Source organism: Camponotus vicinus, unplaced genomic scaffold (genome assembly GCF_025532165.1).
Source record: "Camponotus vicinus isolate PSW18456_S1 unplaced genomic scaffold, iyCamVici1.0 SCAF_1, whole genome shotgun sequence".
NCBI classification, from domain to species: domain Eukaryota; kingdom Metazoa; phylum Arthropoda; class Insecta; order Hymenoptera; family Formicidae; genus Camponotus; species Camponotus vicinus.
In genome coordinates, this window is record NW_028141945.1 from 32271249 (window position 1) to 32298002 (window position 26754).

General features: G+C 28.4%; 3 protein-coding genes across 12 annotated transcripts; all 3 read right to left on the reverse strand.

Moving 5' to 3' along the window:
* Nucleotides 1–2810: 2810 nt before the first annotated feature.
* LOC145961467 (acyl-CoA Delta-9 desaturase-like) lies at nt 2811–10049 on the reverse strand. Its single transcript, XM_083081681.1, has 6 exons — nt 9783–10049; nt 5412–5678; nt 4608–4738; nt 4334–4539; nt 3857–4039; nt 2811–3749 (listed from the first exon to the last, which is right to left on the reverse strand). Exons 2-6 carry the CDS (start codon nt 5659–5661, stop codon nt 3476–3478), a joined length of 1044 nt encoding a protein of 347 aa, XP_082937807.1. The 5' UTR covers nt 5662–5678; nt 9783–10049; the 3' UTR covers nt 2811–3475.
* A 4646-nt stretch (nt 10050–14695) lies between these two features.
* LOC145975897 (acyl-CoA Delta-9 desaturase-like) lies at nt 14696–16191 on the reverse strand. The gene is made up of 5 exons (XM_083106655.1): nt 16032–16191; nt 15792–15922; nt 15445–15650; nt 15157–15339; nt 14696–15048 (listed from the first exon to the last, which is right to left on the reverse strand). The coding sequence occupies exons 1-5, from the start codon at nt 16189–16191 to the stop codon at nt 14808–14810; spliced, it is 921 nt and encodes a 306-aa protein (XP_082962781.1). The 3' UTR covers nt 14696–14807.
* A 3881-nt stretch (nt 16192–20072) lies between these two features.
* On the reverse strand, nt 20073–26308 carry LOC145961487 (acyl-CoA Delta-9 desaturase-like). 10 transcript variants are annotated; one of them, XM_083081728.1, is made up of 8 exons: nt 26166–26270; nt 23047–23124; nt 22565–22677; nt 22213–22493; nt 21410–21540; nt 21137–21342; nt 20645–20827; nt 20073–20531 (listed from the first exon to the last, which is right to left on the reverse strand). In XM_083081728.1, exons 4-8 carry the CDS (start codon nt 22466–22468, stop codon nt 20255–20257), a joined length of 1053 nt encoding a protein of 350 aa, XP_082937854.1. In that variant the 5' UTR covers nt 22469–22493; nt 22565–22677; nt 23047–23124; nt 26166–26270; the 3' UTR covers nt 20073–20254. The 10 variants fall into 10 exon arrangements, with proteins under 10 accessions (XP_082937854.1, XP_082937873.1, XP_082937864.1 ...); XM_083081747.1 differs by having other exon boundaries at nt 23047–23119; nt 26166–26268; XM_083081738.1 differs by having other exon boundaries at nt 23047–23119; nt 26170–26242.
* Nucleotides 26309–26754: the final 446 nt, after the last annotated feature.

Here is a 26754-nt window from a genome sequence, read left to right on the forward strand (position 1 = left end):
TACGATGTCATAAGTATTTTCAAAATATGAAAAGTAACGGTAAAAGTAACTGTTAAATTTGTTATCGTTACTAAAAAAATGTAACTACGTTATCGTTACAGTTACAGAAAAAAAAATGTAACGCCGTTACCAGTCCGTTACCAAAAAAATGTAACTATAACGGTAACGGCGTTACAAGTAACGCGTTACTTCCCAACACTGTAATTTAAGAATTCATTTGGGAATCTATGTATATTTGTACATTACTATTTTCTTATTAATACAATTTGTAGAAAACATTAGCAAAATATGAACAAATATTTTAAATTTATATCCAATATATTTGCCAATATAAATGCCTGAAATATATATAATTCACAAAGTACTACGAATATTGATTATTCTGTCTTGCTTCAATGAATTTTCATATAACTTAGATTATAATTGACATTGATTAACTTTATATAAAAAATTTTAATTTTATAAATTTTTCTACTATTTTATAAATTTTTCTACATGCATATCTATTATCAAGACTTAATAGCACCTATATCGATTGACATATTATTAATGTTAAATAGGTAGTGAATTAATAATGATTAAATATGTACTTTTACAAAAATATAATAAAAATAAGAATTCTCTAACATAATGTAATAAGAAGAATTCCAGTGAGAATAAAAAAATGTAATTGTATAATAATTAGACTATTATACAAGTAATGTAAAAATTTGCAATCGCCAAAAATCATTGGATTCTTTAAGTGATCGGTAAAGTTTTTAAAAAATAATTTTCAACGAAACTATAACACGTTTCAATCATGTGATTTTACTTTGTACATGTATATTTGAAAAAAATAAGGTGTACGTAATAAAATAAACAATTCTATTTTTTTACACGCTGCTTGTTTTTGATCATCAATTGTGACTGCAGCCAAATGATGATTTTACCAGTATCAATAAGTAAAAGAGATTATATCTTCAAAATTTTTATAATTTTTATGTGTTGTTTTACAAGAATTTAATGATCACATAAAAAAACATCAATAAAAATATTAAAATAAGTATATATAATTGTATATAATCGATAAAGCAATAAGCAACATATGCATGTAAAAATATTTAAATAGAATTTTAATGTAAAAGCGCTTTTTTTTTAAAACTAAATTAAATTATCAACTTATACATATTTATGTCATGTCGATAACATAAATACATTTAAATTCAAATCTCATAAAAAGAAAATATATGAAACATAAACATACTCTCTTTTTAGCAGGATTTAAATTATTTACATCATGAATGTTTTTTTTTTACGATTTTTTTCCTATTATCGCTGCGAGTTTTTTAGTCACATTGTAATACGAAAAATTCTCTTAGAATGTTTACAAATATGAAAGATCGATTGTGCATATCATCTGTCTTGTCATATCATACAAATTACAATAAAATTGCACTTATATCTTTGTGTGTTTGTGTATAGTTTGTATAATACTTTATATAATAATTATATAAATATATTGTTATATATAATAATTATATAAATAATAAAGAATACACTGAAATTATACTGACAATAAGTGATAAGATATGTAGAATGTCCTGTATAATTAATCATCAATTAGATACAAATTTATGTATAAAAATAAAAAATGTTAATTAAATTTTTCACAAAATTTCACTTTCAAGAAAACCTATTCTAAAAATTGAAAAATTAATTGGAGTTATATTTCATTTTACACGATTAATGGATTAGTTAACAACTCATTTTGCTGTTTCTTCACCAGTGCATTCACGATGCACTCTGTGATCTCTGACCCACTCATAAATGTGATTCTGAAAAATATAGCTTATTAAAAAATAAACTTCACGCTACAAAAAAAAACAAAATGTAGAACTCTAATCAATAATTTAATAAAAAAATAGTTAAAATCAAGCTTACTTAAAAAGCCACAGTCTGGAAAATCATAAGAATAAATCTCATCAGCCACTCTGCCTTGTAAGATCGATGATACCATAATGACTAATGAACTATGAGCGCCAGCAGTAACGCCTATTCCCGAAATGACACCAATAGCGAAGTCTATAAATTATAAATGATTGTTGATAGTATATATTTCATTTTATTATTGTATTGATACAAGCAATGCAATTTAATAACTTATAGAACAGCACAAAAAATAAATAAAATACATACGCCAGATGAACGTCTAAAATTTAGCATAAAAAAAGTTAGATAAAGTCCATAAAGGAAAGCAAGATGAATATAAATGAAAATAATGACATTTCTCCAAGCAATTTCCCATTTATAATCTATTGTATGTAGTTTTTTCACCGACACTCTTCGTCAATTTCTCTAAATTTCATTACAAAATTTTCCAATGTTCATTGAGTGTCATGCTGTAAACAATATGTTTAATATATGTAATAATAAAGTGTAGTGCCTTTATTTAACTTCTACAATATTCTTGCATTTCAGTCAAAAATTTTAATATTACGAATTTTCACATTATAATTCTTTATCACATATTTAACTATGTAATCATTTTTTATCTGCAGTTACTTTATTTATTTCTATTTTAAAATCATACTTGATCTCTGTTGTCATTACTTTATCTACTTCTATTTTAAGATCATATAATATTTATCACTCGCAAAAATAAATATTTTTAGGAAGTTTTATATTATATATTAAAATATATATGATTATATCAGAATTTTTTCCTATATTGAAGAACATGCATGTATATACAAATACACAAGATAAAATATATAAAAATATATTTAAAAAATACAAAAATTAAGGAAAGAAAGAATAAAAGCTACAAAACGTTTATATTGCATAATTTTTATTGAAACTCTTAGAATCTTGGATGAAATTTAAAAACTGTAAGAAATGCAAAAAATTCGAATGATCAAATTCTCAATATATTATATAATAATTTTATTATCATTAACTATATTGTGCAATCATTACTTTAATCTAATTTATATTTTTAAAATTATCTTTTTTTATTTTAAGATATAATTCGATATAATTTTTAGTATTAGATTAAATTACAAGAATTAAATTACAAGATTTATATAATTATTACATATTTTCATTTTTACAATTAATTCTAAAAATATAAATATAAATAGCAAATTACAGCAACAATATAATATATAACATACAATATATGTATAGCATAATATTTTTTATTTAAATTTTCAATTCATAAATAATAATTTTTTGGAAGATAAATTATTTTTATTAAAAATAATTCAATTGCAATCTAATTAATTTTGTTATATGATCTATCAGTAACACCAAAGCATTTTTATAGTATCTTTAGTAAACATCAAAAAATGTTATTATATCAAATTTAAAAAATTGATACAAATAATAATATATTTAATCTTAAAAATCTGATGAATCCGTTGAGGATAAATGTTTACATTATTTTAATCGAGTGATCTGTTGTTGAATTCCGAAAAAAAGGAAATATTTATCTTTGTCAATCAATTTTACGGCTTGGATGTGATACACTTTGTCGTAGAGAAAGATCTTTTTTCATTACGACATTCCTTATGAGCTCTTCGGACGGTTGCTTGAGATCGTATGCCCAACCAATTTTCGCGCAGAAATCAATAAACATCGTAGTAAAATTTAAACTGTAATTGCCTAATTCGGCCGCCTTATAATCCCATGGAAACACGTGATGATAATTGTGCCAGCCTTCACCGAACGCTGCAAAGGCAACGTATTTGTTTTCCGTCGGATTTATGGACCTGTTTTTAAAATGTATCAGATAAAATTACTTGTGCAATAAAGAGACACTGAAGCTTCTTTCAGTCAAGTTTATATAAACACATTCGTGTAATTTCTATCTGCTTACGCATCATATGGCTTTGAACCCCAAATGTGAGCCACACTGTTGACACTCCATATGCAGTTTAAACCGTAAACATAACGTACAATCTGTGACATGAAAGCTCTGGACCAAGTTTCATTCCATCCATAAACAGGCACCATTACCGGCAGTAGAAAAGCAAAGATGAAGCTTAGTATCGGGAAATATCTGCAAAGAAACATAAATTAATTAGTACACATATAAAATTTCTCGTTATATGAAATCGTATGTTAAATGATCTTGCAAAAAACTCTTGAAAAGAAAGAAGATTAACACGAAAGTGTAAAATTTAGAAAAAGGAATTGCTAAAATATCGTATTTAGAATAATAAATGCATTTTCAAGATGAATTATATGTATAGATATAAATAAATTTCACACACATCTTATATCCTTTTTTGTTTCTTAGATAATTACTTCAACATAATATACCATAATTAATATCTTTAAGACATGGACTTACTTGCAACCAAACATGGCGACAGGATCTGCCAATATATCTCTCATATTGATTTGACTACCCTTTCGAATCACATCTGGATGTTTCTTCAACATCAACCAGCCAACGTGAGAGAAGAAAAATCCTCTGTTGCTATTATGCGGATCCGCATCCGTATCCACGTATTTATGATGCACTCTATGATCTCGAACCCAGTCAAAAAGATTATTCTATAAAAAATGATTACAAAGAAAACTTTTTCCCTCTAGCTCAAAAAATCAATTAAAAACTTGTTTACCTGGCCGGCCGAAGAATACCAAACCAAAAGTATAATTCTAAGCGGCCATTTTGCTTTGTAAGCTCGATGAGTCCAAAGACGATGAGCACCGGCAGTAATGCCTATCGCTTCTATCGCAAATAGAATGAGCGCTTGAGGCAAAAAGGATCAAATTAATTAATATATTTATGAAATTATGCATAATTAATAATGTAATTATACGTATTTTGTACGGATGTCATGTATTGATTGATCTACAATAAGTCCATTATAAAATGCTACTATAAATTATAACGACTTTAATTAAATATAACATATAAAATTTTTGCAAAAAATTATATAAATATTAAAATCTATCTATTTGATCATACAATCAAATTTAACATTTTTAACTCGAGTATTCTCAAAATGGAATCAAATATGTATGTTTGTTCACAATGTGTTTGTGGTAATTGATATAAGTGACTGACCCAATGTCTGTAATGAAATCAAAGTTATACAATAGAAATGAAAGCTCTGGCTTGTCTGCTGTCAAACTTTTATCATGCTTCTCTTTTATCACGTAAGTCTAATCGATTTGCTTTCAGTCAGTCAATGTCGATTTCCGTAGTTAAGTACGGCATTCTTAGTAAACGTGCGATACACTTTCAATGAAATTATTATATATGTGAAACGTTTACATATATTTGTAAAAGAGTATTTAAAAAAATAATCAGTGTTATATATTGAAAAAAGGACAAATTTCATCTATTTTATTTAAATATTTTTTCCTGTAAGTTAAAAATTCGAATTAATAAAATTTGCAATCTCCCAAAGAATACTCACTCCAAATGTTCGTCCTGAAATCTTTGCACCATTCAAAAGTGAAACAAGCATACAACATGCTCATATGAAGAAAAATAATAAATATGGCATTAAACCACTTCACTTCGGTCTTGAACTTGAACAATCCTTCAGACTTTAGACATGTTTCGTCTCGGTTTTGCATATCATCCATGATGATTGAAGATTCCTCTTTTCCTTCGCAAAAATTTTTCTCCGCATGTATTTCAAGATTCGAGGTATTGGGTGCCATCTCGTTTATGAAAATCACTGAATCGGTAATTCAAAATATCATTACATTATCAATAAGAAGTAGATTGTTATTTTCTTTTTAGATATTTTTAATTACCGATTACAAATTAAATTTTGCTAATTAATAGAGGGCACACTTTAATGCTTGATTTAATTTGATGTTAATAATTGCTCATTTTAATATTCTACGTTTTCTTTGTGTACTGTTGTGTAATTTTTGAGCTATTGCTGATTCTTAAAGTAATTAATCTTAGTGTTAGATAATTAATACCTTTACATGATCACAGATATAAGTAATAATTAGTTATCAAAAGATCGTTATTTTATTATTAAAATATATAATTGATGACTCGTTGAAATTAAACGCATTTGAATAAGTCATAGCACAATTTGCATAAAACGTAATTATAATTGTAATTATAATACTTGTATGTAATTATAATAATACATTTGCATATAATTCGGAAAAAACAAGTCTTTTAAAAAAATTATACTTATTGTATGAAACATTTTAGCATGGTGGAGTTATTTTGTAAATGAAACTGCGTTTTCTTTCCGATATAATGAAACATGTGTCTGTGAAGCAAGCACGATAATCTACGAATTTTAAGAAAATACTAAGAGCTCTGGTAGCACTTTCTATAGTTCTACAATTCCTGATAAAAATTGAGAAAAGTTCCGCATTCCTTATATTAAAAAATCGAAATCGAAAAAATGTCGTGCTAACTTCGCAAATCTAATACGACAACCTTCCCTCTAAACACTTGTGAAGTAAGAGTACTCTTACTTCATGCCTCTAAAGTACCAAAACGCGTTGAATATCATTTTTTTAGCAAAAGTTCTCGATGATTTTGATCAAGTTCCGCCTATATATGCAATTTTAGATTGATATTCCAACAATTAGTAATATTAAATCAATTTTTAATTTCCTCGAGTCGCACGACTTACAATTAATGAAAATGTGTCGTGTGGATGATTTTCCGATAGTTCCGAGTTCTAACAATAATTCTTGACAGTTCTATAAAAGTTCTAACTTTTAGAAGCAGTGAGTAAAGAAGGAGTGGAAAACCTGTCCCGCACTCACCACTGCTCACCGCTAGGTTACAATGGGATGACTCGTTGCCGCGCGCTTCTACTCATGCCGATTCTCTTTAATTAATTTCTCGCTAATTATTGTGAAAATCGCAAAATAGCAGAGAACTTTCCTTCTTAATTTGAGCAAATCTACCTTCACACTTTGGATGTGCAAATAGATATCAGACATCCTGTATGTACATACACACACACACACACACACACACACACACACACACACACACACACACACACACACACACACACACACACACACACACACACACACACACACATACAGGGTGTTCGGAAATTCAATCGACAAATTTTCATAGATTGTCGGGGGCACCATAAGAATCATTTTTTGCAAATGAACCTGGAGTCGGAAACGTGTTATTACATCGCTACGGCATACGGAGTGTTCGAAAGTGTCGGGACCTCGAAATATCACAAAAAATAGAAGTTTTACAAAAAATTGTTTCAAACAAAAATTGTAGGGTGTATAAAGGTCTATTTACTGGCGCCATGTGTTTGACCTTGGATAGCGTCACCAAGGTCACGACAAGGCCACCTTGAATTTTTGAAATGGAACCCTCCACTTTTTATTGCATATTCTTGTAGCCCTTCTCGAGACCTTTTCAATGCACTAATTTTACGTACAACTTTAAGTAAGCCGTTTCGAAGTTATTGAAGTTATAATGTTTTTCCTGATAAGTCGACGACTGTAGTTATCGTATTATCATCCGCGAATGAAGGTAGAAGTGGTAAATGATGGTGGATCTACTTTTATAACTGACCGATAAATATTAAACGTCCTGTAACTTTGTAACAAGGTTAAATAGGACACATGTTAATATGAACTTTCTTCATTGTTGGTGTGCCCCCTATCCATCCCTGAAGTGGGTCCCACATGTTACGATACACCCTGTATATACAGGGTGGACCAATAACTCTGTCCACCTGGAATATCTCCGTTATTTTTAGAGATACAAAAATTTTGTACTTGAAACAACGAATTATTGCAGCATGTGCGACAATCAGTCCAGAAACGTTAAGAAATGTACGTGCTTCAGCAATTCAAAGATTTCAGTGTTGTATCGATGCAAACGGACATCACTTCGAGCATCTCTTATAAGCAAGGTAAGAATCATTGTTTTACACTTTTATTTAATGCCGAATGACCTTATTATAGGTCGTTGAAATCATCTAAACATCCGCTATTACACTAAGAATAAAAAAGTATAGCATGCCATTTAAAAAAATGGAGATGACCTTGAAATCTCTGAAGCGCCTCCACCTACAAAAAAATTATTAGTAGCATATTACGGCCCTCTTGGTACCGTACAACTTTTATAAGTACAAAATTTTTGTATCTCTAAAAATAACGGAGATATTCCAGGTGGACAGAGTTATTGGTCCACCCTGTATGTGTGTGTGTGTGTGTGTGTGTGTGTGTGTGTGTGTGTGTGTGTATATAATTATACCGATAAGTAGATCTAAAATTACATACATACGCTGAACTTGAACAGAAATATCGAAAACTGTTATTAAAAATAATAATTTTCAATGCGTTTTAGTATTTCAGAGGAAAAGTGTCGTGTTGCGTAATTGTAAAAAATTGTTTAAACATAGTAAACGGTTGGAACTTTGCGTAAAAATGTTTCTAAAGAATGAAACTTTTAGAATTATCGAGAACTGCCGTTAAAACTACGGAAAATTACCAGCACATTTTCACTAAGTGTCGTGCTGGTCGAGGACATTAAAAATTATTTAAAAATTGTTAATTATTGAAATATCGGTCTGAAATTGCATATGTAGGCTGAACTTGAGCAGGACTATCGGAAACTCTTGCTAAAAATAATAATGTTCAACGCGTTTTGGTACTTTAGAGGGAGAATGTCGTGCTGTGTAATTGTAAAAAATTGTTTAAAAAATAGTAAACGGTCGGAACTCTGCGTAAAAGCGTTTTTAAAGGATAGAACTTTTATAGAACTATCGAGAACTGTCGTTAAAACTACGGAAAATTATCAGCATGACACATTTTTACTAAGTGTCGTGCTGGTCGAGGACATTAAAACTTCATAAAAAATTATTAATTATTGAAATATCGGTCTGAAATTGCATATGTAGGCTGAACTTGAGCAGGACTATCGGAAACTCTTGCTAAAAATAATAATGTTCAACGCGTTTTGGTACTTTAGAGGGAGAATGTCGTGCTGTGTAATTGTAAAAAATTGTTTAAAAAATAGTAAACGGTCGGAACTCTGCGTAAAAGCGTTTTTAAAGGATAGAACTTTTATAGAACTATCGAGAACTGTCGTTAAAACTACGGAAAATTATCAGCATGACACATTTTTACTAAGTGTCGTGCTGGTCGAAGACATTAAAAATTCATAAAAAATTATTAATTATTGAAATATCGGTCTGCAATTGCATATATGTATAGGCTGAACTATAGCAGAACTATCGGGAACTCTTGCTAAAAATAATAATGTTCCGCGCGTTTTGGTACGTTAGAGGGAGAAGTGTCGTGCTAGATTCGCGAAGTTAGCACGACATTTTTTCAATTTCGATTTTTTAATATAAGGAATGCGCAACTCTTTTTAATTTTTTCAGGAACTGTAGAACTATTAAAAGTGATCAAAACTCTTAGTATTTTTTAATAATTCGTAGATTGTCGTGCCAGCTTCACAGACACTCCAAAAGTTCATCAAATATATTAAATTTTCTGTGTAAAATCGCAATAGATTTAACGAATCAAGTAAAAATAAATGCCGATATTATACGATTCTTTTTTATGTTTAAAATTAATAGTTGGAAGCATGACTCGCCAAAAAAAGCGCGGAATCTGGTGAGTATTAATAATAATTTTATTCGGGTTATATGCACGTTAATTTGCTGTTATTTATCGCGAAAGACAAAAAAAAGCGTGATTGGCCGCCATATCAAGGGGTTGGAAAAAAAGCAATAACTAATACTGGCAAAGCAGAGTAGACTAATTTGATAGGAGGATAATCTGATAGATAGATCAATCTCGTATCGACTTACCTCTCCTTATAAATTCTCACAGCTAGTTTGGGATGCTGGAGCCGGTAACGAATTGTTTCTTTCGCCAGGACGACACGCTGAGCAAACGAATAGCAAAATGTGGTTCTTTTCCGCCAACGTGCAATGATTATTTTTTTCTGCTGGTAGTTTCGCTGTCTGCGGATACAGATGAATTGTACAGGTGGACATACGATCTAGAGACAACGAAGTCAAGGAACGACGACAAAGGACTGCGAGACCGATACCACGCGGCGAGTATATATTATTAGTAATATTTACAGAGAGAGAAAGAAGAAGAGAGAGAGAGAGAGAGAGACTATCGACACTGCCGCTGGCCACATCGTACAATCACTTGGCGAACACTAACGGAGCCGGCCATGGGCGCCGGGAAGGGGGTGCAAAGCGGTGCACTTGCACCCCCCTGGCCCTGGCCTATGAAATAAGTGGGGAAGAGACAGAGAAAAAATTCAATAAAAAAATCATGTAATATAGAATAATATCGATAATTTTTTCAATTGAACAAAAATGCAATGGTTAAATATTAATTAACATTTGTAATAAGCCTTTGGGAAATCAATTTTAGAAAAATCAATGTTTGAACAAAAACTTGAGCCGTCTTGGTTGCTTTCCAAATTCATTTGTCACATTATCAATAAATTCAGTCTCCTCTTGCACTCTTTTTCTATGAACGCTGACACAGTAATGAATCTTTATTAAAATTCAATAAATAACATAAACGACGTTAACAAAAATATAATTATGAACTGGGAAAAAACCGTTTTTCCAGTGCATCTTCTTTTGAGTGCACCCCCCTAAAAGTAATTCTGCCGGCGCCCATGGAGCCGGCAATTTGCACGTGACATCTTCGTCTACGGCTTCAAAGATGCGGATTATCGCTTAATAGTGATACGTATGTACATATGTATATATACATGTGTATAGAGTAATTTATGATTATATTAATATCAAATATAATTATTGTTTATAAATATATTAATTATAAATAAGGCAAAAAATTATAAATAAGAATGAAATTATTTTATTGATTATAATTAAGGATTCAATGAAATTACATTATTTAATAAGAGGAAGATATATAAAGAAGACAAAGAAGATAAAGAAGGAAATAATTATTTCTTGTATTCCTTTCTCATGCTAAACATAAATTTGGCTTCCAAAATACTTGATTATGTTACAATTTAGAAACATTTGACACACTAAAATTAATTAAAAAAATATTGTAACATAATTTATCATATTATATATATATATATATATATATATATATATATATGTTACAATATTTTTTTAAATATAAAATTTTTCTAATATATATATGTACATATATATATTAGAAAAATTTTATATTTTATTTATAATTAAATCTATATTTTAGAAGCATTTTCACATTTAAAAAAGAAAATATTTATAAAGATTAATAAGAGAATTTCGTAATTACATTTCCTACATTTGTACAAATAATTAAATAATTAAAAGCAATCTATTAATCATTTTACTTGAATATATAAATATAAGAATATTATCTATTAAAGTTTTTGAAAAAATCAATAAATAGTATAAATATTATCTAAATAATATATGTATTATCTATATAAATCTGTATATAAAAAGCAAGTAGATATATATTGATACATAAAATTGATACATGTAAGTAGATTATAATTGACATGTATGTTAACCACTTCTTTCTTTTTGCCGTTAGTAATAATATCAATTATTAATTTACATAAATAATGAGAGTTGACTATTTATTTTAATAATTGTAGTATAGATAAATGTCTCACAGTCTAACATAATATTTTAATAGTATACTTATTTGGAATCAAAATCGAAATTTTAAAAATTTCTAACATGAAAAAGTCGAAATTATAATAATTTTTGAATAATAAGTAATTAAAATTAACTAACGCAATTAAATTGCATGGAAAATTTGTACATTTATGTTCATAACCTTACATTCATTATTACATTAACGTAACATTTATACTCACTTTATCTTATAAACCTTCACAATTTAGACGATATTGATTTTTAATGCTGGTTTTATATTTATGATTATATATATTTTCTCACGAATATCAGAGAAAAAATATTTGTCCAAAACAGTTCAGGAATCACAAACGTAAGACGAAAGCATGAAAAGAAAAGTTTTCTTCAGACGAAACTTTCCTGTTTCCTTGCGCATGCGCAAGTAATAATGTACGTCACTGATGACGTGATCACGTGATTTCGATAAACTACGTTCAGCAGAAAAAACGGATTATTAATTATTATCTTAAAAACGACTGTCATTTATTACACAAATATAAAAAATTATTATATTATTATATTATTGTATTATTATATTATTATTATAGTATAAATTAAAGAATTATAATTTTGCAATGTTTCCGAAACATTAATGTGATATTGCTAATATCTAGCAGACATCTTGTAAATTTATATTTCTACAATGTCTCTGTAATGTTGCATTGTAATTTGCAATATTGTAACATTGCCGCAATGTAGCTGCAATGTTCTGTGCTGTATGGGATATATATATATATATATATATATATATATATATATATATATGTTACAATATTTTTTTAAATATAAAATTTTTCTAATATATATATGTACATATATATATTAGAAAAATTTTATATTTTATTTATAATTAAATCTATATTTATCTATATTTATTAATCTATATTTTTAGAAGCATTTTCACATTTAAAAAAGAAAATATTTATAAAGATTAATAAGAGAATTTCGTAATTACATTTCCTACATTTGTACAAATAATTAAATAATTAAAAGCAATCTATTAATTATTTTACAACTTTTTATACTTTTTGTTTATACATCTGTACTCCTATATAAGTATACAGGGTGTCCCGAAACTAACGCTTGGTATTTTAAAGGCAGATTCTCTGGCCAATTTAAAAACGATTTTTCCTCAGCGAAAATGTCGCGGCACTAATAGTTTTCGAGTTATAAACGATTGAAAATAAAGGGTTTTTCGCAAACTAAGGCTTATGGGAATAAAATATTAATAAAGTCACATTCTTTAGTTAATTTTAGGTAGAGTTTACTTTAATAGAATTTTAATTTAAGGCTTAGTTAGAAAGATACATGATGACAAAAATTGGGAATATGCAAAAAATAATGATCTTCCTCGACATTTTCGCTGAAGAAAAATCGTTTTTAAATTGGCCAGAGAATCTGCCTTTAAAATATCAAGCGTTAGTTTCGGGACACCCTGTATATTTAGTTTATATCTATGTATATAAAAGATTTTGAAACTGCTGAATATAAATTTGATGTCAAAATTAATAAATTTAAAATAGCTGAGATTTTTAATAAGTATATATTTTTTCTTTTATATTAATTATTATTTACTTAATAATTAATTTATTAATTTAATCATTGTTTATTGATTATATTATTGTGACAGTTTTATCAATTAATTAGTTTATTAATTCTTTTGCTTTTTGATTGATATCCAAGAAACATTTATTACTGTCAAGAATTGATAAGTTGTTATTTACAAAGGTTGGATTTAATTTCCTATTTAATTCTTCTATTTAATTTTCGATTTAATTTTTTAACTGTATATTAAATTATGAGAAAAATGAAAATCATATGACTTTGACATATTGTGGAAATCGTAATCATGAGTAACTTATTAAATTTTATCAATTTATGAATATAAATGCGTACAAAGCGAAGTTTAGATTGATAATGAAAGAAAAAGCCCTTGAAATAGGATTAGATGTACGCCATTGTTTCAGACATGAGTCCGCTAACCATGTGGCGATCTTTTGGTGTAAATGCTGGTAAATATTCAATTGTTGTAAATAAATGCCAACATCCAATGGATGATAAACGCCATTTATATTTTTTTCATGATGTATGTCATGCTTTTAAAAATTTTAAAGAAGGCATGCTAAATAATGTAACCATAGTGATACCCGATCACTATGTAAAATTGTATACTTTGCCGACTAATATAGCCAGTTCGAAATATTTTAACGAATTGTTGAATACTTAGAAAGATACTGATCTAAAACTCGTACCAAAATTGAAACATAATTATTTAGTTAAGTCCAAATACTTCCAAAGAATGAGAGTAAAAGGTGCTTTTCATGTTTAATCTCATGATGTAAGTACAGCGTATTGAGCATCAATTGTGACTGTAACCACATGATGATTTTACCAGCAGTATCAATAAGTAAAAGAGATTATATCTTCAAAATCTCTATAATTTTTACGTGTTGTTTTACAATAATTTAATGATCACATAAAGAACATTAATAAAAATATTAAAATAAGTGTATATAATCGATAAAACAATAAGCAACATATGCATGTAGAAATATTTAAATAGAATTTTAATGTAAAAGCGCTCTTTTTTTCAAACTAAGTTAAATTATCAACTTATACATATTTATGTCATGTCGATAACATAAATACATTTAAATTCAAATCTTATAAAAAAAAATATAAATATATGAAACATAAACATACTCTCTTTTTAGCAGGATTTAAATGATTTACATCATGAATGTTTTTCTTTTACGATTTTTTTCCTATTATCGCTGCGAGTTTTTTAGTCACATTGTAATGCGAAAAATTCTCTTAGAATGTTTGCAAATATGAAAGATCGATTGTGCATATCATCTGCCTTGGTATACAAATTACAATAAAATTGCACTTATATCTTTGTGTATTTGTGTGTAGTTTGTATAATACTCTATATAATAATTATATAAATTATATTATTATACATAATAATTACATAAATAATAAAGAATACACTGAAATTATACTGACAATAAGTGATAAGATATGTAGAATGTCTGTATAATTAATCATCAATTAGATACGAATCTATGTATAAAAATAAATAAAAAATATGAAGTAAATTTGTCACAAAATTTCACTTTCAAGAAAACCTATTTAAAAAATTAAAAAATTGATTGGTGTTATATATTTCATTTTACACGATTAATGGATTAGTTAATAACTCATTTCGTCGTTTCGAAGAATACGTTTCTTCACCATGTCGGCAGATGCAATTTTTAAATCATAAGCTAAACCTAGATAAGCACAGAAGTCGATCAAAGCTGTAGTAAAATTAAGCCTATAATTTCCAAACTCCGCCGCTTTGTAATCCCAAGGAAAGACATGATGATAGTTATGCCAGCCTTCGCCAAATGTTATGAAAGAAACACTAGCATTATCGGTAGAGGTGATTGATCTATAAATATATATAATATACATAATAGTATATAATATACGATAAAATAAACATTTTTAAATATCGATGTAAAGTATATAATAAATTGTATATAATACAAGTACATACTTATCATATGGTTTTACACCCCATATGTGAGCCGCGGAATTCACCGACCAAGTGATATTTAAGTTTATGCAATATCTGGCAACGGCAATGTGCCATGCAAACCACAAATTCTCATCCCATGCCCACCAAGGTATTACAGTTGGCACGATAAAGCAAAAGATTGACATCAAATATAGATACCATCTAAAAAAGGTACGAATATAAAAGACAGCAAACAATCGATAAAATCAAGCAAACAAAATAATATTTATTCAATTTGATTTGTAAAAATAATTGTGCTTATGATACTTTTTTTGAAAGACCACGAGAGGGTCTTGATCCAGATCACTCATGTCAATCGTCGCACCCTTGCTAATGACGTCCGAATGTTTGCGAACCATAAGCCAGCCGATATGTGAGAAAAAAAATCCTCTCCGCGCGTTATATGGATCCGCATCAGTATCGGTGAATTTATGATGCACTCTGTGATCTCTGACCCACTCATAAATGTGATTCTGAAAAATATAGCTTATTAAAAAATAAACTACTTCACGCTACAAAAAAAAAACAAAATGTAGAACTCTAATCAATAGTTCACAAAAATGTAAGATCTATATGATAATTGAGTGAGAAAAAAGAATTCAAATCAAGCTTACTTGAAAAGCAGCAGTCTGGAAAATCATAAGAATAAATCTCATCGGCCACTTTGCCTTATAAGACCGATGACACCATAATCTATGAGCGCCAGCAGTAACGCCTATTCCCGAAATGATACCAATAGTGAAGTCTATAAATTAATTGTTGATAGTAAATATTTCATCTTATTATTGTATTGATATAAGCGATGCAATTTAATAATTTATAGAACGGCACAAAAAAATAAATAAAATACATACGCCAGATGAACGTCCAAAGTTTAGCATAAAAAAAAGTTAGATATAGTCCATAAAGGCAAGAAAGATGAATATAAATGAAAATAATGACATTTCTCCAAACAATTTCCCATTTATAACGTTGTTTTTTCGCCGGCACTTCGTCAATTTCTTTAAATTTCATTACAAAATTTTCCAATGTATTAAGTGTCATGCTGTAAAAAACTTGTGTTTAATATATGTAATAGTAAAGTGTAGTGCCTTTATTTAAGTTCTACAATATTCTTGCATTTCTAAAATTTTTAGATTCTTTAAAATTCTTTAAAAATTTTAATATTAATAATTTTTAACATTATAATTTTTTATCACGTTTCTAACTATGTGGTCATTTTTTATCTGCAGGCATTCTTTATTTATTTCTATTTTAAAATCATACTTGATCTCTGTTGTCATTACTTTATCTACTTCTATTTTAAGGTTATATAGTATTCATCACTCGCAAAAATAAGTATTTTTAGGAAGTTTTATATTTTATATTAAAATATATATAGCTTTTTGTTGTTGTATGAGTTTTTAATAAACTAATATTAAAGAAAGAAAGAAGTGTTGTTGCTTCTCTGCGCTCCAACTACCGCGTGTTGGCTTTTATGCCATTTTCTTTTTAAAAAAAACAAATATATATATATATATATATATATATATTTAAAAAAATATATATATATAAAATATATATAAAAAATATATATATATATATTAAAAAATATATATTTTTTAAAATATATATACGTCAGAATTTTTTCCTATATTGCAGAACATGCATGTACATACAAATACACAAGATACTAAGAAAATATATAAAAATATAATGAAAAAATACAAGGAAAGAAAAAATAAAAGCTACAAAACGTTTATATTACGTAATTCATTTTATAGAAACTCTCAGGATCTTGCAAGAGATTTAAAATGTAAAAAATCCGAATTATTAAGTTCTCAAAATATTATATAATAATTTTATTGTCATTAACTATATTGCAATCATTACTTTTATCTATTTCTATTTTAAGATTATCTATTTTTATTTTAAGATATAATTAGTTATAATTTTTAGCATTATATTAAATTACAAGAATTATTTAATTATTACATATTTTCATTTTTATAATTAATCTTACAAATATAATTATAAATAGCAAATTACAGCAACAATGTAATGTATATAGCATAATATCTTTTTGATTTAAATTTTCAATTGATTAATAATAACTTTGTGGAAGATATATATATATATATATATATATATATATATATTATTTTTATTAAAAATAATTCATTTAACACTCTTTAAGTAAATGCAAAATACAATAAGTTTACTACATGAAATCCGAAACATAAAGCTACATTCACAAGTTTCTTACTCACGCACTTCAATCTGACTGAAACGTTCGTGTAATAAAATTCTGTTCTATTATCATTCGATATATATAATGTCCCAAAAACAGAGCATTGGTCATTATTTCCCTGAAATTTACATTCAATGATTGAGACCAAATTCTACAATACATATTAGAACGAAAATAAGGTTCATTGACATACGTGCGGATTAGTAAGGTCAAATTGTGTCAAAGCGGAAGCACAAGTGGTTCCTTGTATTAAAATGAGATATGCAAAAACAATGAACGAAAACCGAATCATTTAGTCATTTAGTCATATAATAAAGAATATTTATATAATATTCTCTTTCTTGCACAAACAACATTTAAATAATTGTAAGTAACAATAAAATTTATAATAATCTAACAATTACAATATATACACAGAAAGCGTTGTATATAATATGCATTTTTTAATATCTTTAAAGACATATAAGAGAAAAATGCTGCAAAATTAGTTACTAGTAAATTGATTGGTGAGAAAATGTAAAGACGAAATTATGTTTTGTATTAGATCTTATAATTAGACAAAACATTCGATAATTCACGATTTATGTTCTATTTGAGCTTTAAATTTAAATAATTTCAACAATAGTTTGATTAAATTGAATCAAATATTTGACTATTCGTATCAAGCGACGCGGTAGCGTCGCGACGCCAAGTACATAAAAAACTGATAAAAAATTGGATCCGAGCATTGAGAGTCACTGTTCTCGACGCGGCGTTACCAAGTAGCTTATCCGGAATTTTACGTTAAATGACGTCACATAAACTTTCGATTGAAATATTTCAGAAACTAAAGCCGTAATTAAAAATCTAACGGCATTTTTCTTATATAATGTGAATACAAGCTTTCGATTGTGACCAGTTTGAATAAAATCGGTGCAGTCAATCCCGAGAAATGATAATCGCATGTCAGAATTGTGACATTTTTCATTTTCCGTCATAATAAGGTTCAGACTTATGAACGTATCTTCGCACGCACACATTCAAAGCGATTTTGTCCCTCAAGCTGCGTTCATACCGCGTATATATGATTATTCGCTTTAATGTGCAAAAATGCTTTAAGAAACAAAACCATTTATGTACATGTGTGTGCATACGTGTGATATGTGTATATGTGTGTGTATACGTATGAGAGATTAATTTATCGCATAACAATTTTCAAAAACCTCTTGGGGGTAAAATCTAATCTATCTCGAAAACGGTATCACAAAAATATAAAAACTGTGCCGTTAGATAAGACTTCTAAGGACACTAATTTATCGTATTATAACAATATTTAAAAACCACCCCTTGGGAGTGAACTTTAATATCTAGAAAATGAAACCTTGTAAAAATACGCGACTTACACTTAGTAAAGATTTTTAAAAATGCGTATATATTTTTTGCAGAAATAATATAAATTTTTACAAAAAAAGGTGGTGATATCCCTCTAGAAACAACCTTATAACGATAAAAGAAAATACGTTAAGTATATAAAAAAAATATCTTTAAAAAATCTAACATATATTTTCTGTAGAAATAATATTTTTTACAAAAAGCAGTGAGATCCCCTAAAAAAAACCTTATAAAGGTAAAAAAATACGCCAAGTACATAAAAAAAATCAAAAAATCTAAAAGAGTGATAAAAATAAAATATTTAAAAACCGATATGAGATCAATACTATTAGCCAAGTACAATAAATTATGTGATATTAATTCGTAATCGATACTAAATGAGTTAAGATTACTTTAATTCCTAAAGCATTTTTTATATGATGTATATAATTTAAAAAAGTCTTACACAAATTCTAAATCGCATAAATGACCTTCAGGTCGAAGTAAGACATCAAAAATCTAGCTTTTTCCTGTTTTAAACTATATGATTTAAATACGGAGCACGCCAAGTTTTCATATCTCACTTCGACCTGAAGGTCATTTATGCGATTTAGAATTTGTGTAAAACTTTTTTTAATTATATACATCATATAAAAAATGCTTTAGGAATTAAAGTAATCTTAACTCATTTAGTATCGATTACGAATTAATATCACATAATTTATTGTACTTGGCTAATAGTATTGATCTCATATCGGTTTTTAAATATTTTATTTTTATCACTCTTTTAGATTTTTTGATTTTTTTTATGTACTTGGCGTATTTTTTTACCTATATAAGGTTTTTTTTAGGGTATTTTTAATTCTAAAGAAAATTTTTGAACGATAATAATATTTGTTGCAAATAAAAGAGAAACAAAAGAAATAAATTTTTTATTTCGTTAAACATCACCAAGCTTACATCATACGTAAATCGTCTACGGAAATCAGTTTGAACTGATTAAACTATTCAAATGTATTCTCAAGAATAATTTTAAATTCGATTATCTTAAAAATTTAAGTACTAGTCTATATCAAAATATAGTACATTATTAATTTATTAATATGATTTAATTATTATATATTAATCCTTTGCACTCTAATTAATTTTATTATATGACTTATCAGCAACTCCAAAGCATTTTTGTGGTATCTTTAGTGAACATTAAAAAATGTTATATCAAATAAAAGAAATCTATTATTTTACTATCATCACTGCTGCTCTCAGTATTATAAATAATTTCATTAATAATTGATTAAAAAATAAATACCATAAATAATTTTACTATATTTTTATTATATCACTGTAATAGCGCCTCTATAAAGAGTTAAATTTGATACAATTATTAATATTTTTAATCCTGATAATCTGATGAATCTGTTGAGGATAAATGTTCAAATTATTTTAATCGAATGATCTGTTGTTAGATTCCGAGAAAAAAGGAAATATTTATCTTTGTTAATCAATTTTACTGCCTGGATGTGATACACTTTGTCGCAGACTCCTGTCACCTTTCTTCATTACGACGTTCTTTACGAGCTCTTCGGACGGTTGCTTGAGATCGTATGCCCAACCAATTTTCGCGAAGAAATCGATAAACATTGTAGTAAAATTGAAAATGTAGTTGTTTAATTCGGCCGCCTTGTAATCCCATGGAAACACGTGATGATAATTGTGCCAGCCTTCACCGAGCGCTATAACGGCAACGTATTTGTTTTCCGTCGGATTTATGGATCTGTGTTTTTAAAATGTATTAGATAAAATTACTTGTGCAATAAAGAAACACTGAAGCTTCTTTCGGTCAAGTTTATATAAACACGTTTGTGTAATTTCTATTTATCTGCTTACGCATCATATGGCTTTGAACCCCAAATGTGAGCCACACTGTTGACACTCCATGTACCGTTTAAACTGAAAACATAACGTATAATCTGTGATTTGAAGGCTCTAGACCAGGTTTCGTTCCATCCGTAAATAGGCACCATTATCGGCAGTAGAAAGGCAAAGATGAATTTTATTATCGAGAAATATCTGCGAAGAAACATAAATTAATTAGTACACATATATAATTTCATGTTACGTTAAATCATATGTTAAATGATCTTGTAAGAAAACTCTTGAAAAGAAAGAAGATTAACACGAAAATGTCAAATTTAGGAGAAGGAATTGCTAAAATATCGTATTTAGAATAATAAATGCATTTTCAAGATGAATTATATGTATAGATATAAATAAATTTCACACACACACACACACACACACATCTTATATTCTTTTTCTTCTTAGATAATTATTTCAACCTAATATAATATAATTAATATCTTTAAGACATGGACTTACTTGTAACCAAACACAGCGACAGGATCTGCCATTATATCTTTCATATCGACTTGACGACCCTTTCGAATCACATCTGGATGTTTCTTCAACATCAACCAGCCAACGTGAGAGAAGAAAAATCCCCTGTTGATATTATGCGGATCCGCATCCGTATCCGTGTATTTATGATGCACTCTATGATCTCGAATCCAGTCATAAAGATTATTCTATAAAAAATTATTACAAAGAAAACTTTTTCCCTCTAGCGCAAAAATCAATTAAAAACTTGTTTACCTGGCCAGCGGTAGCATACAAAATCAAAAGTATAATTCTAAGCGGCCATTTTGCTTTGTAAGCTCGATGAGTCCAAAAACGATGAGCACCGGCAGTAACGCCGATCGCTCCTATCACACTCACAATGAACGCTTGAGACAAGAAGGATCAAATTAATTAATACATTTATGAAATTATGCATAATTAATAATGTAATTATACATATTTTGCACGGATGTCATATATTGATTGATCTACAATAAGTCCATTATAAAACGTTACTATAAATTATAACGACTTTAATTAAATATAAGATATGAAATTTTTGCAAAAAATTATATAAAGATTAAAATCTATTTATTTGATCATACAATCAAATTTAACATTTTTAACTTGGGTATCTTCAAAATGGAATCTAATATGTTTGTTCACAATATGTTTGTGGTAATTGATATAAGTGACTGACGTAATGTTTGTAACGAAATCAAAGTTATACAATAGAAATGAAAGCTTTGGCTTGTCTGCTGTCAAACTTTTATCATGTTTCTTTTTTATCACGTAAGTCTAATCGATTTGCTTTCAGTCAGTCAATGTCGATTTCAGTAGTTAATAACTACGGCATTCTTAGTAAACATGCGATACACTTTCAATGAAATTATTATATATGTGAAACGTTGACATATATTTGTAAAAGAGTATTTAAAAAAATAATCAGTCTTATATATTGAAAAAAGGACAAATTTCATCTTTTTTATTTAAATATTTTTTCCTGTAATTTAAAAATTCGAATTAATAGAATTTGCAATTTTCCAAAGAATACTCACCCCAAATGTTCGTCCTAAGATCTTTGCACCATTCAAAAGTGAAACAGGCATATAACATGCTCATATGAAGAAGAATAATGGATATGACATTCAACCACTTCACTTCCGTCTTGAATTTAAACAATTCTTCAAACTTTATACGTGTTTCGTCCCGGCTTTGCATATCATTTTCATCATCTGTGGTGATTGAAAATTCCTCTTTTCCTCCGCAAAAATTTTCCTCCACATGCATTTCAGGACTCGTATTGGGTGCCATCTCGTTTATGAAAATCACTGAATCGCTAATTCAAAATAACATTGTATTACCAATAAGAAGTAGATTGTTAATTTCTTTTTAGATATTTTTAATTACCGGTTACAAATTAAATTTTGCGAATTAATAGGTGGCACACTTTAATGATTGATTTAATTTGATGTTAACAATCGCTCATTTCAATATTCTATCTGTTTTCTTTGTGTATCGTTCTGTAATTTTTGAGCTATTACTGGGACAAGTTTTTAAGATAATTAATCTTATTGTTAGAGAATTAATATCTTTACATCATCGCAGATATAAATAATAATTCGTTATCAAGATCGTTAGTATATTATTTTAAAGGTAGATTGTTAGTATATTATTTTTATTATTAAAGTACATAATTGATGATTCGATGAAATGAAACGCATTTCTATAAGTTATAGCACAGTTTGCATGAAATGTAATTATAATTGTAATTATAACATTTGTATGTAGTATAACAATTTATATATAATTCAGAAAAACAAGTTTTTTAAAATAATTATACTTAAAAATTATTATTTTATGAAATATTTTAGCGTTCTTAAAAATTTTACCCGATATCCAATGGTGCTTCTTAATCACAGGTTTGAATTACAATAACTGCATCGTTTTTTTCGAGTTGCAATCCTGCACTTTTATAAATTGCATTGTCAGCATATTGCTCCATTTTAAACAATGATGCTCATGATTCAATACAGGAACATAATGCAATAAAAGCAACGAAGTAAATATAAAATTATTGATACACTCACGTAAACGGGAAATATATATAAATGTAAACAATATCAACATAATAATGTAAACAACTTTGCAATTAAAATCATTGCAATAATCATATTATAATCATTATACAATGATCATATTATTGTTTTCTATGAAATTAAAAATTAATAGTAATAAAAACAAGAGATATAATCAATCTTCAATTATTAAAAATAATAATGCAATTCGTTTATTTGTAATAAAAATATTTTTAATTATTATACACTTTGTATCACGATTATTTGCTCAAATTAATTGTGCAAAGAAACAAAATTATTTTACGTAGGAAATTTAAATGTTAAAATAAATTATATATATATATATATATATATATATATATATATATATATATATACAGGGTGTCCCAGACCCGTACACCCCTTTTAAAATGAAAATAAATGGCTTTTGTCAAAAATCGCGAACAATTTTTAAGTAAATCGGGTACGCTCTATCAAATGGTGATATTTTCAACTTTTGATTCCGACCGGAAATACGCCATCCTGATCGGAAGTTGAATTTTTTTAGGGGAACATGGTACTTTTTATTACAGATTCGAATTGTACGTGGAAAAATAAGAAACTTTTGTATCAAACGTTTTTTCTGAAAGTGCCTCTGTCAATCTTAAAATTGACCTTGAAAGTAACTGTGATGAACTTTCAATAATTAATATTTCTATTATTATTACAAAAATCGTTACATGGAATAGGATTTCTTTATTTAATTTACTGCGCTCTACCTCCTCACAAGTGCGTGAGCTCATGCTCAGGGACACCCTGTATACACACACACACACACACACACACACACACGCACACGCACGCACGCACGCACGCACGCACGCACGCACGCACGCACGCACGCACGCACGCACGCACGCACGCACGCACGCACGCACGCACGCACACACGCACGCACGCACACACGCACGCACGCACACACGCACGCACGCACGCACGCACACACGCACACGCACACACACACGCACACACACGCACACACGCGCACACACACACACACACACACACGTATGTATGTATGTATGTATGTATGTATATATATATATATATATTTATAAATTTTTAATTATATATATATATATATATATATATATATATACACTACCGCTCAAAAGTATTTGGCCACCTAGGTAAATTGTGTTTAAATGACTATAAATAAATAAAAATCATTCATTTATATTAATCTATATATTATATATATATTATCTATATCTTCTCTATCTATATATTATTTTTGCAAAATATGCGTCAAGAGATGTGTTTTCTGTTCAAATGGCAGCAGATAACTGACGCAAATTTATATCCGTTACATTCTAAAATATTAAATAAACAAAAAAATTCCATGAAACACGCGCCTTTGTAGTAAAAACTTAAAAGTATTCATTCTAGGAAAAGAGCCATAAATACCTTATTTGGCTTTGTAGCTATCTGTTAGTAAACATGAAGTGATATTTATAATATAGCTATTGAGAACAACTTTCCGTTAGCGCATAAACAATAAACATCGATGAAAGGCAATAGACACAATTTCGTTTTCGAGTTTTCTCTTAAATTAAGGGTGGCCAAATACTTTTGAGCGGTAGTGTATATATATATATACAGGATGTTCTAAAAAGGTATGTCAAAAATTTAAGGAGATATTCCTCACACCTGAGGGATGAAAAAATGTTATATGGACATAGGTGCGGAAATGTTTATTTCAGGAGTTATGTTGAAAATACTGTTAGCTGTATTACTTACACAAGGAAAAATTTAGGATTAATTATTGTAGACGACAATCGTTTAATTAGGCTTATTTACATTTGGTTTTAATGTGACCTTGAGTATGTTACAATAAATGTTGAAAATGTTCACCATTTTCCTGAATACAAGCAGTGACACGTCGACGCATCGATTCATGGACACGTTCAAAAATGCCTGGCGTACAGCGGATTGTCTCGCAACCTGCAGTGATACGGTCACGAAGATCTTGAATATCACGCACTGGTAGCATTTTTGAACGTGTCCGTGAATCGATGCGTCGACGTGTCATTGCTTGTATTCAGGAAAATGGTGAACATTTTCAACATTTATTGTAACATACTCAAGGTCACATTAAAACCAAATGTAAATAAGCCTAATTAAACGATTGTCGTCTACAATAATTAATCCTAAATTTTTCCTTGTGTAAGTAATACAGCTAACAGTATTTTCAACATAACTCCTGAAATAAACATTTCCGCACCTATGTCCATATAACATTTTTTCATCCCTCAGGTGTGAGGAATATCTCCTTAAATTTTTGACATACCTTTTTAGAACATCCTGTATATATATATACAGGGTGGACCATTTTAACCTTTAATGGAGAATAACTCGAAAACCAACCCCGGGAGAGAAAAATGTTTCAGACAAAAGTTGTTTGGTTTCGAGGGGGCCATAAGATGGTATCATTGATTTGACCTTGAAGAGTTATTTGAAGGTCACATGAAGGTCACCTTCAATTTCTTAAATGGAACCTACTATTTGTCATCGCATATTCTTGTAGCTTATCTCGAGAGCTTTCCAAAACACTATAATTAAGTACCTTTTCGTTAAGTACTTTTTGAGTTATGAGGCTTGAAATAATTTCTTAATTTTACATAAACCGTAAAATATCTTGTAAAATATTCATTTTTCGATTATCTTACCTTAATACTTTTACGTACAAAATAATGAGAGGAATCAACTGGTGTAAAGAAAACACATAGTTGTTTTGAAGAAAAAATATGTAATTTGCAATTAACAATTTCCCCTCGAAACCAAACAACTTTTGTCTGAAACATTTTTCTCTCCCGGGCTTGGTTTTCGAGTTATTCTCCATTAAAGGTTAAAATGATCCACCCTGTATATTCAATTTTGTGTATATAACTTACATACAAAATATTTCCCACGTAATACGTTGTAACGCTGTTTTCGCGTAGCTTTCCAGGTAGCACACATTCGTTTTAAAAACGTTTCACAAGTGTTTCTTCGAAACGTTTATATAACCGACTCTTGAAAATGTTTCTAATTGGTTAAAATGTCCACTTGAAAAACGATAAGAGATACGTTTCTTTTCTGATAAAGAAACGTTTAAAAACCGTTTAAAATACGTTTCTTTCCTATTATTTGTTAAACGTTTTCCAGGTAGCACATATTCGTTTCAAAAACGTTTCACAAGTATTTCTTCGAAACGTTTGTATAACTGACTCTTGAAAATGTTTCTAATTGATTAAAATGTCCACTTGAAAAACGATAAGAGATACGTTTCTTTTCTGATAAAGAAACGTTTAAAAACCGTTTAAAATACGTTTCTTTCCTATTATTTGTTAAACGTTTTCCAGGTAGCACATATTCGTTTCAAAAACGTTTCACAAGTATTTTTTTGAAACGTTTCATAACTGACTCTTGAAAACGTTTCTGATTGGTTAAAATGTCCACTTGAAAAACGTTAAGAGATATGTTTCTTTTCTGATAAAAAAT

What these genes read in the sequence shown, in the direction of transcription:
- LOC145961467 (XM_083081681.1), bottom strand. Translation starts at nt 5,661, where the DNA reads ATGGCACCCAATACCTCGAATCTTGAAATACATGCGGAGAAAAATTTT. An exon ending in GGTATTCTTCGGCCGGCCAG is followed by an intron (nt 4,540 to 4,607) that starts GTAAACAAGTTT and finishes CATTTTTTATAG; the next exon opens with AATAATCTTTTTGACTGGGT. An exon ending in GTCGCCATGTTTGGTTGCAA is followed by an intron (nt 4,040 to 4,333) that starts GTAAGTCCATGT and finishes GTTTCTTTGCAG; the next exon opens with ATATTTCCCGATACTAAGCT.
- LOC145975897 (XM_083106655.1), bottom strand. Translation starts at nt 16,191, where the DNA reads ATGAAATTTAAAGAAATTGACGAAGTGCCGGCGAAAAAACAACGTTAT. An exon ending in ACTTTGGACGTTCATCTGGC is followed by an intron (nt 15,923 to 16,031) that starts GTATGTATTTTA and finishes ATTAATTTATAG; the next exon opens with ACTTCACTATTGGTATCATT. An exon ending in TCCAGACTGCTGCTTTTCAA is followed by an intron (nt 15,651 to 15,791) that starts GTAAGCTTGATT and finishes TATATTTTTCAG; the next exon opens with AATCACATTTATGAGTGGGT.
- LOC145961487 (XM_083081713.1), bottom strand. Translation starts at nt 26,232, where the DNA reads ATGTGTGCTACCTGGAAAGCTACGCGAAAACAGCGTTACAACGTATTA. An exon ending in ACGTGGGAAATATTTTGTAT is followed by an intron (nt 22,486 to 26,165) that starts GTAAGTTATATA and finishes TTAGCGATTCAG; the next exon opens with TGATTTTCATAAACGAGATG. An exon ending in TCTTAGGACGAACATTTGGG is followed by an intron (nt 21,541 to 22,212) that starts GTGAGTATTCTT and finishes TCTTGTCTCAAG; the next exon opens with CGTTCATTGTGAGTGTGATA.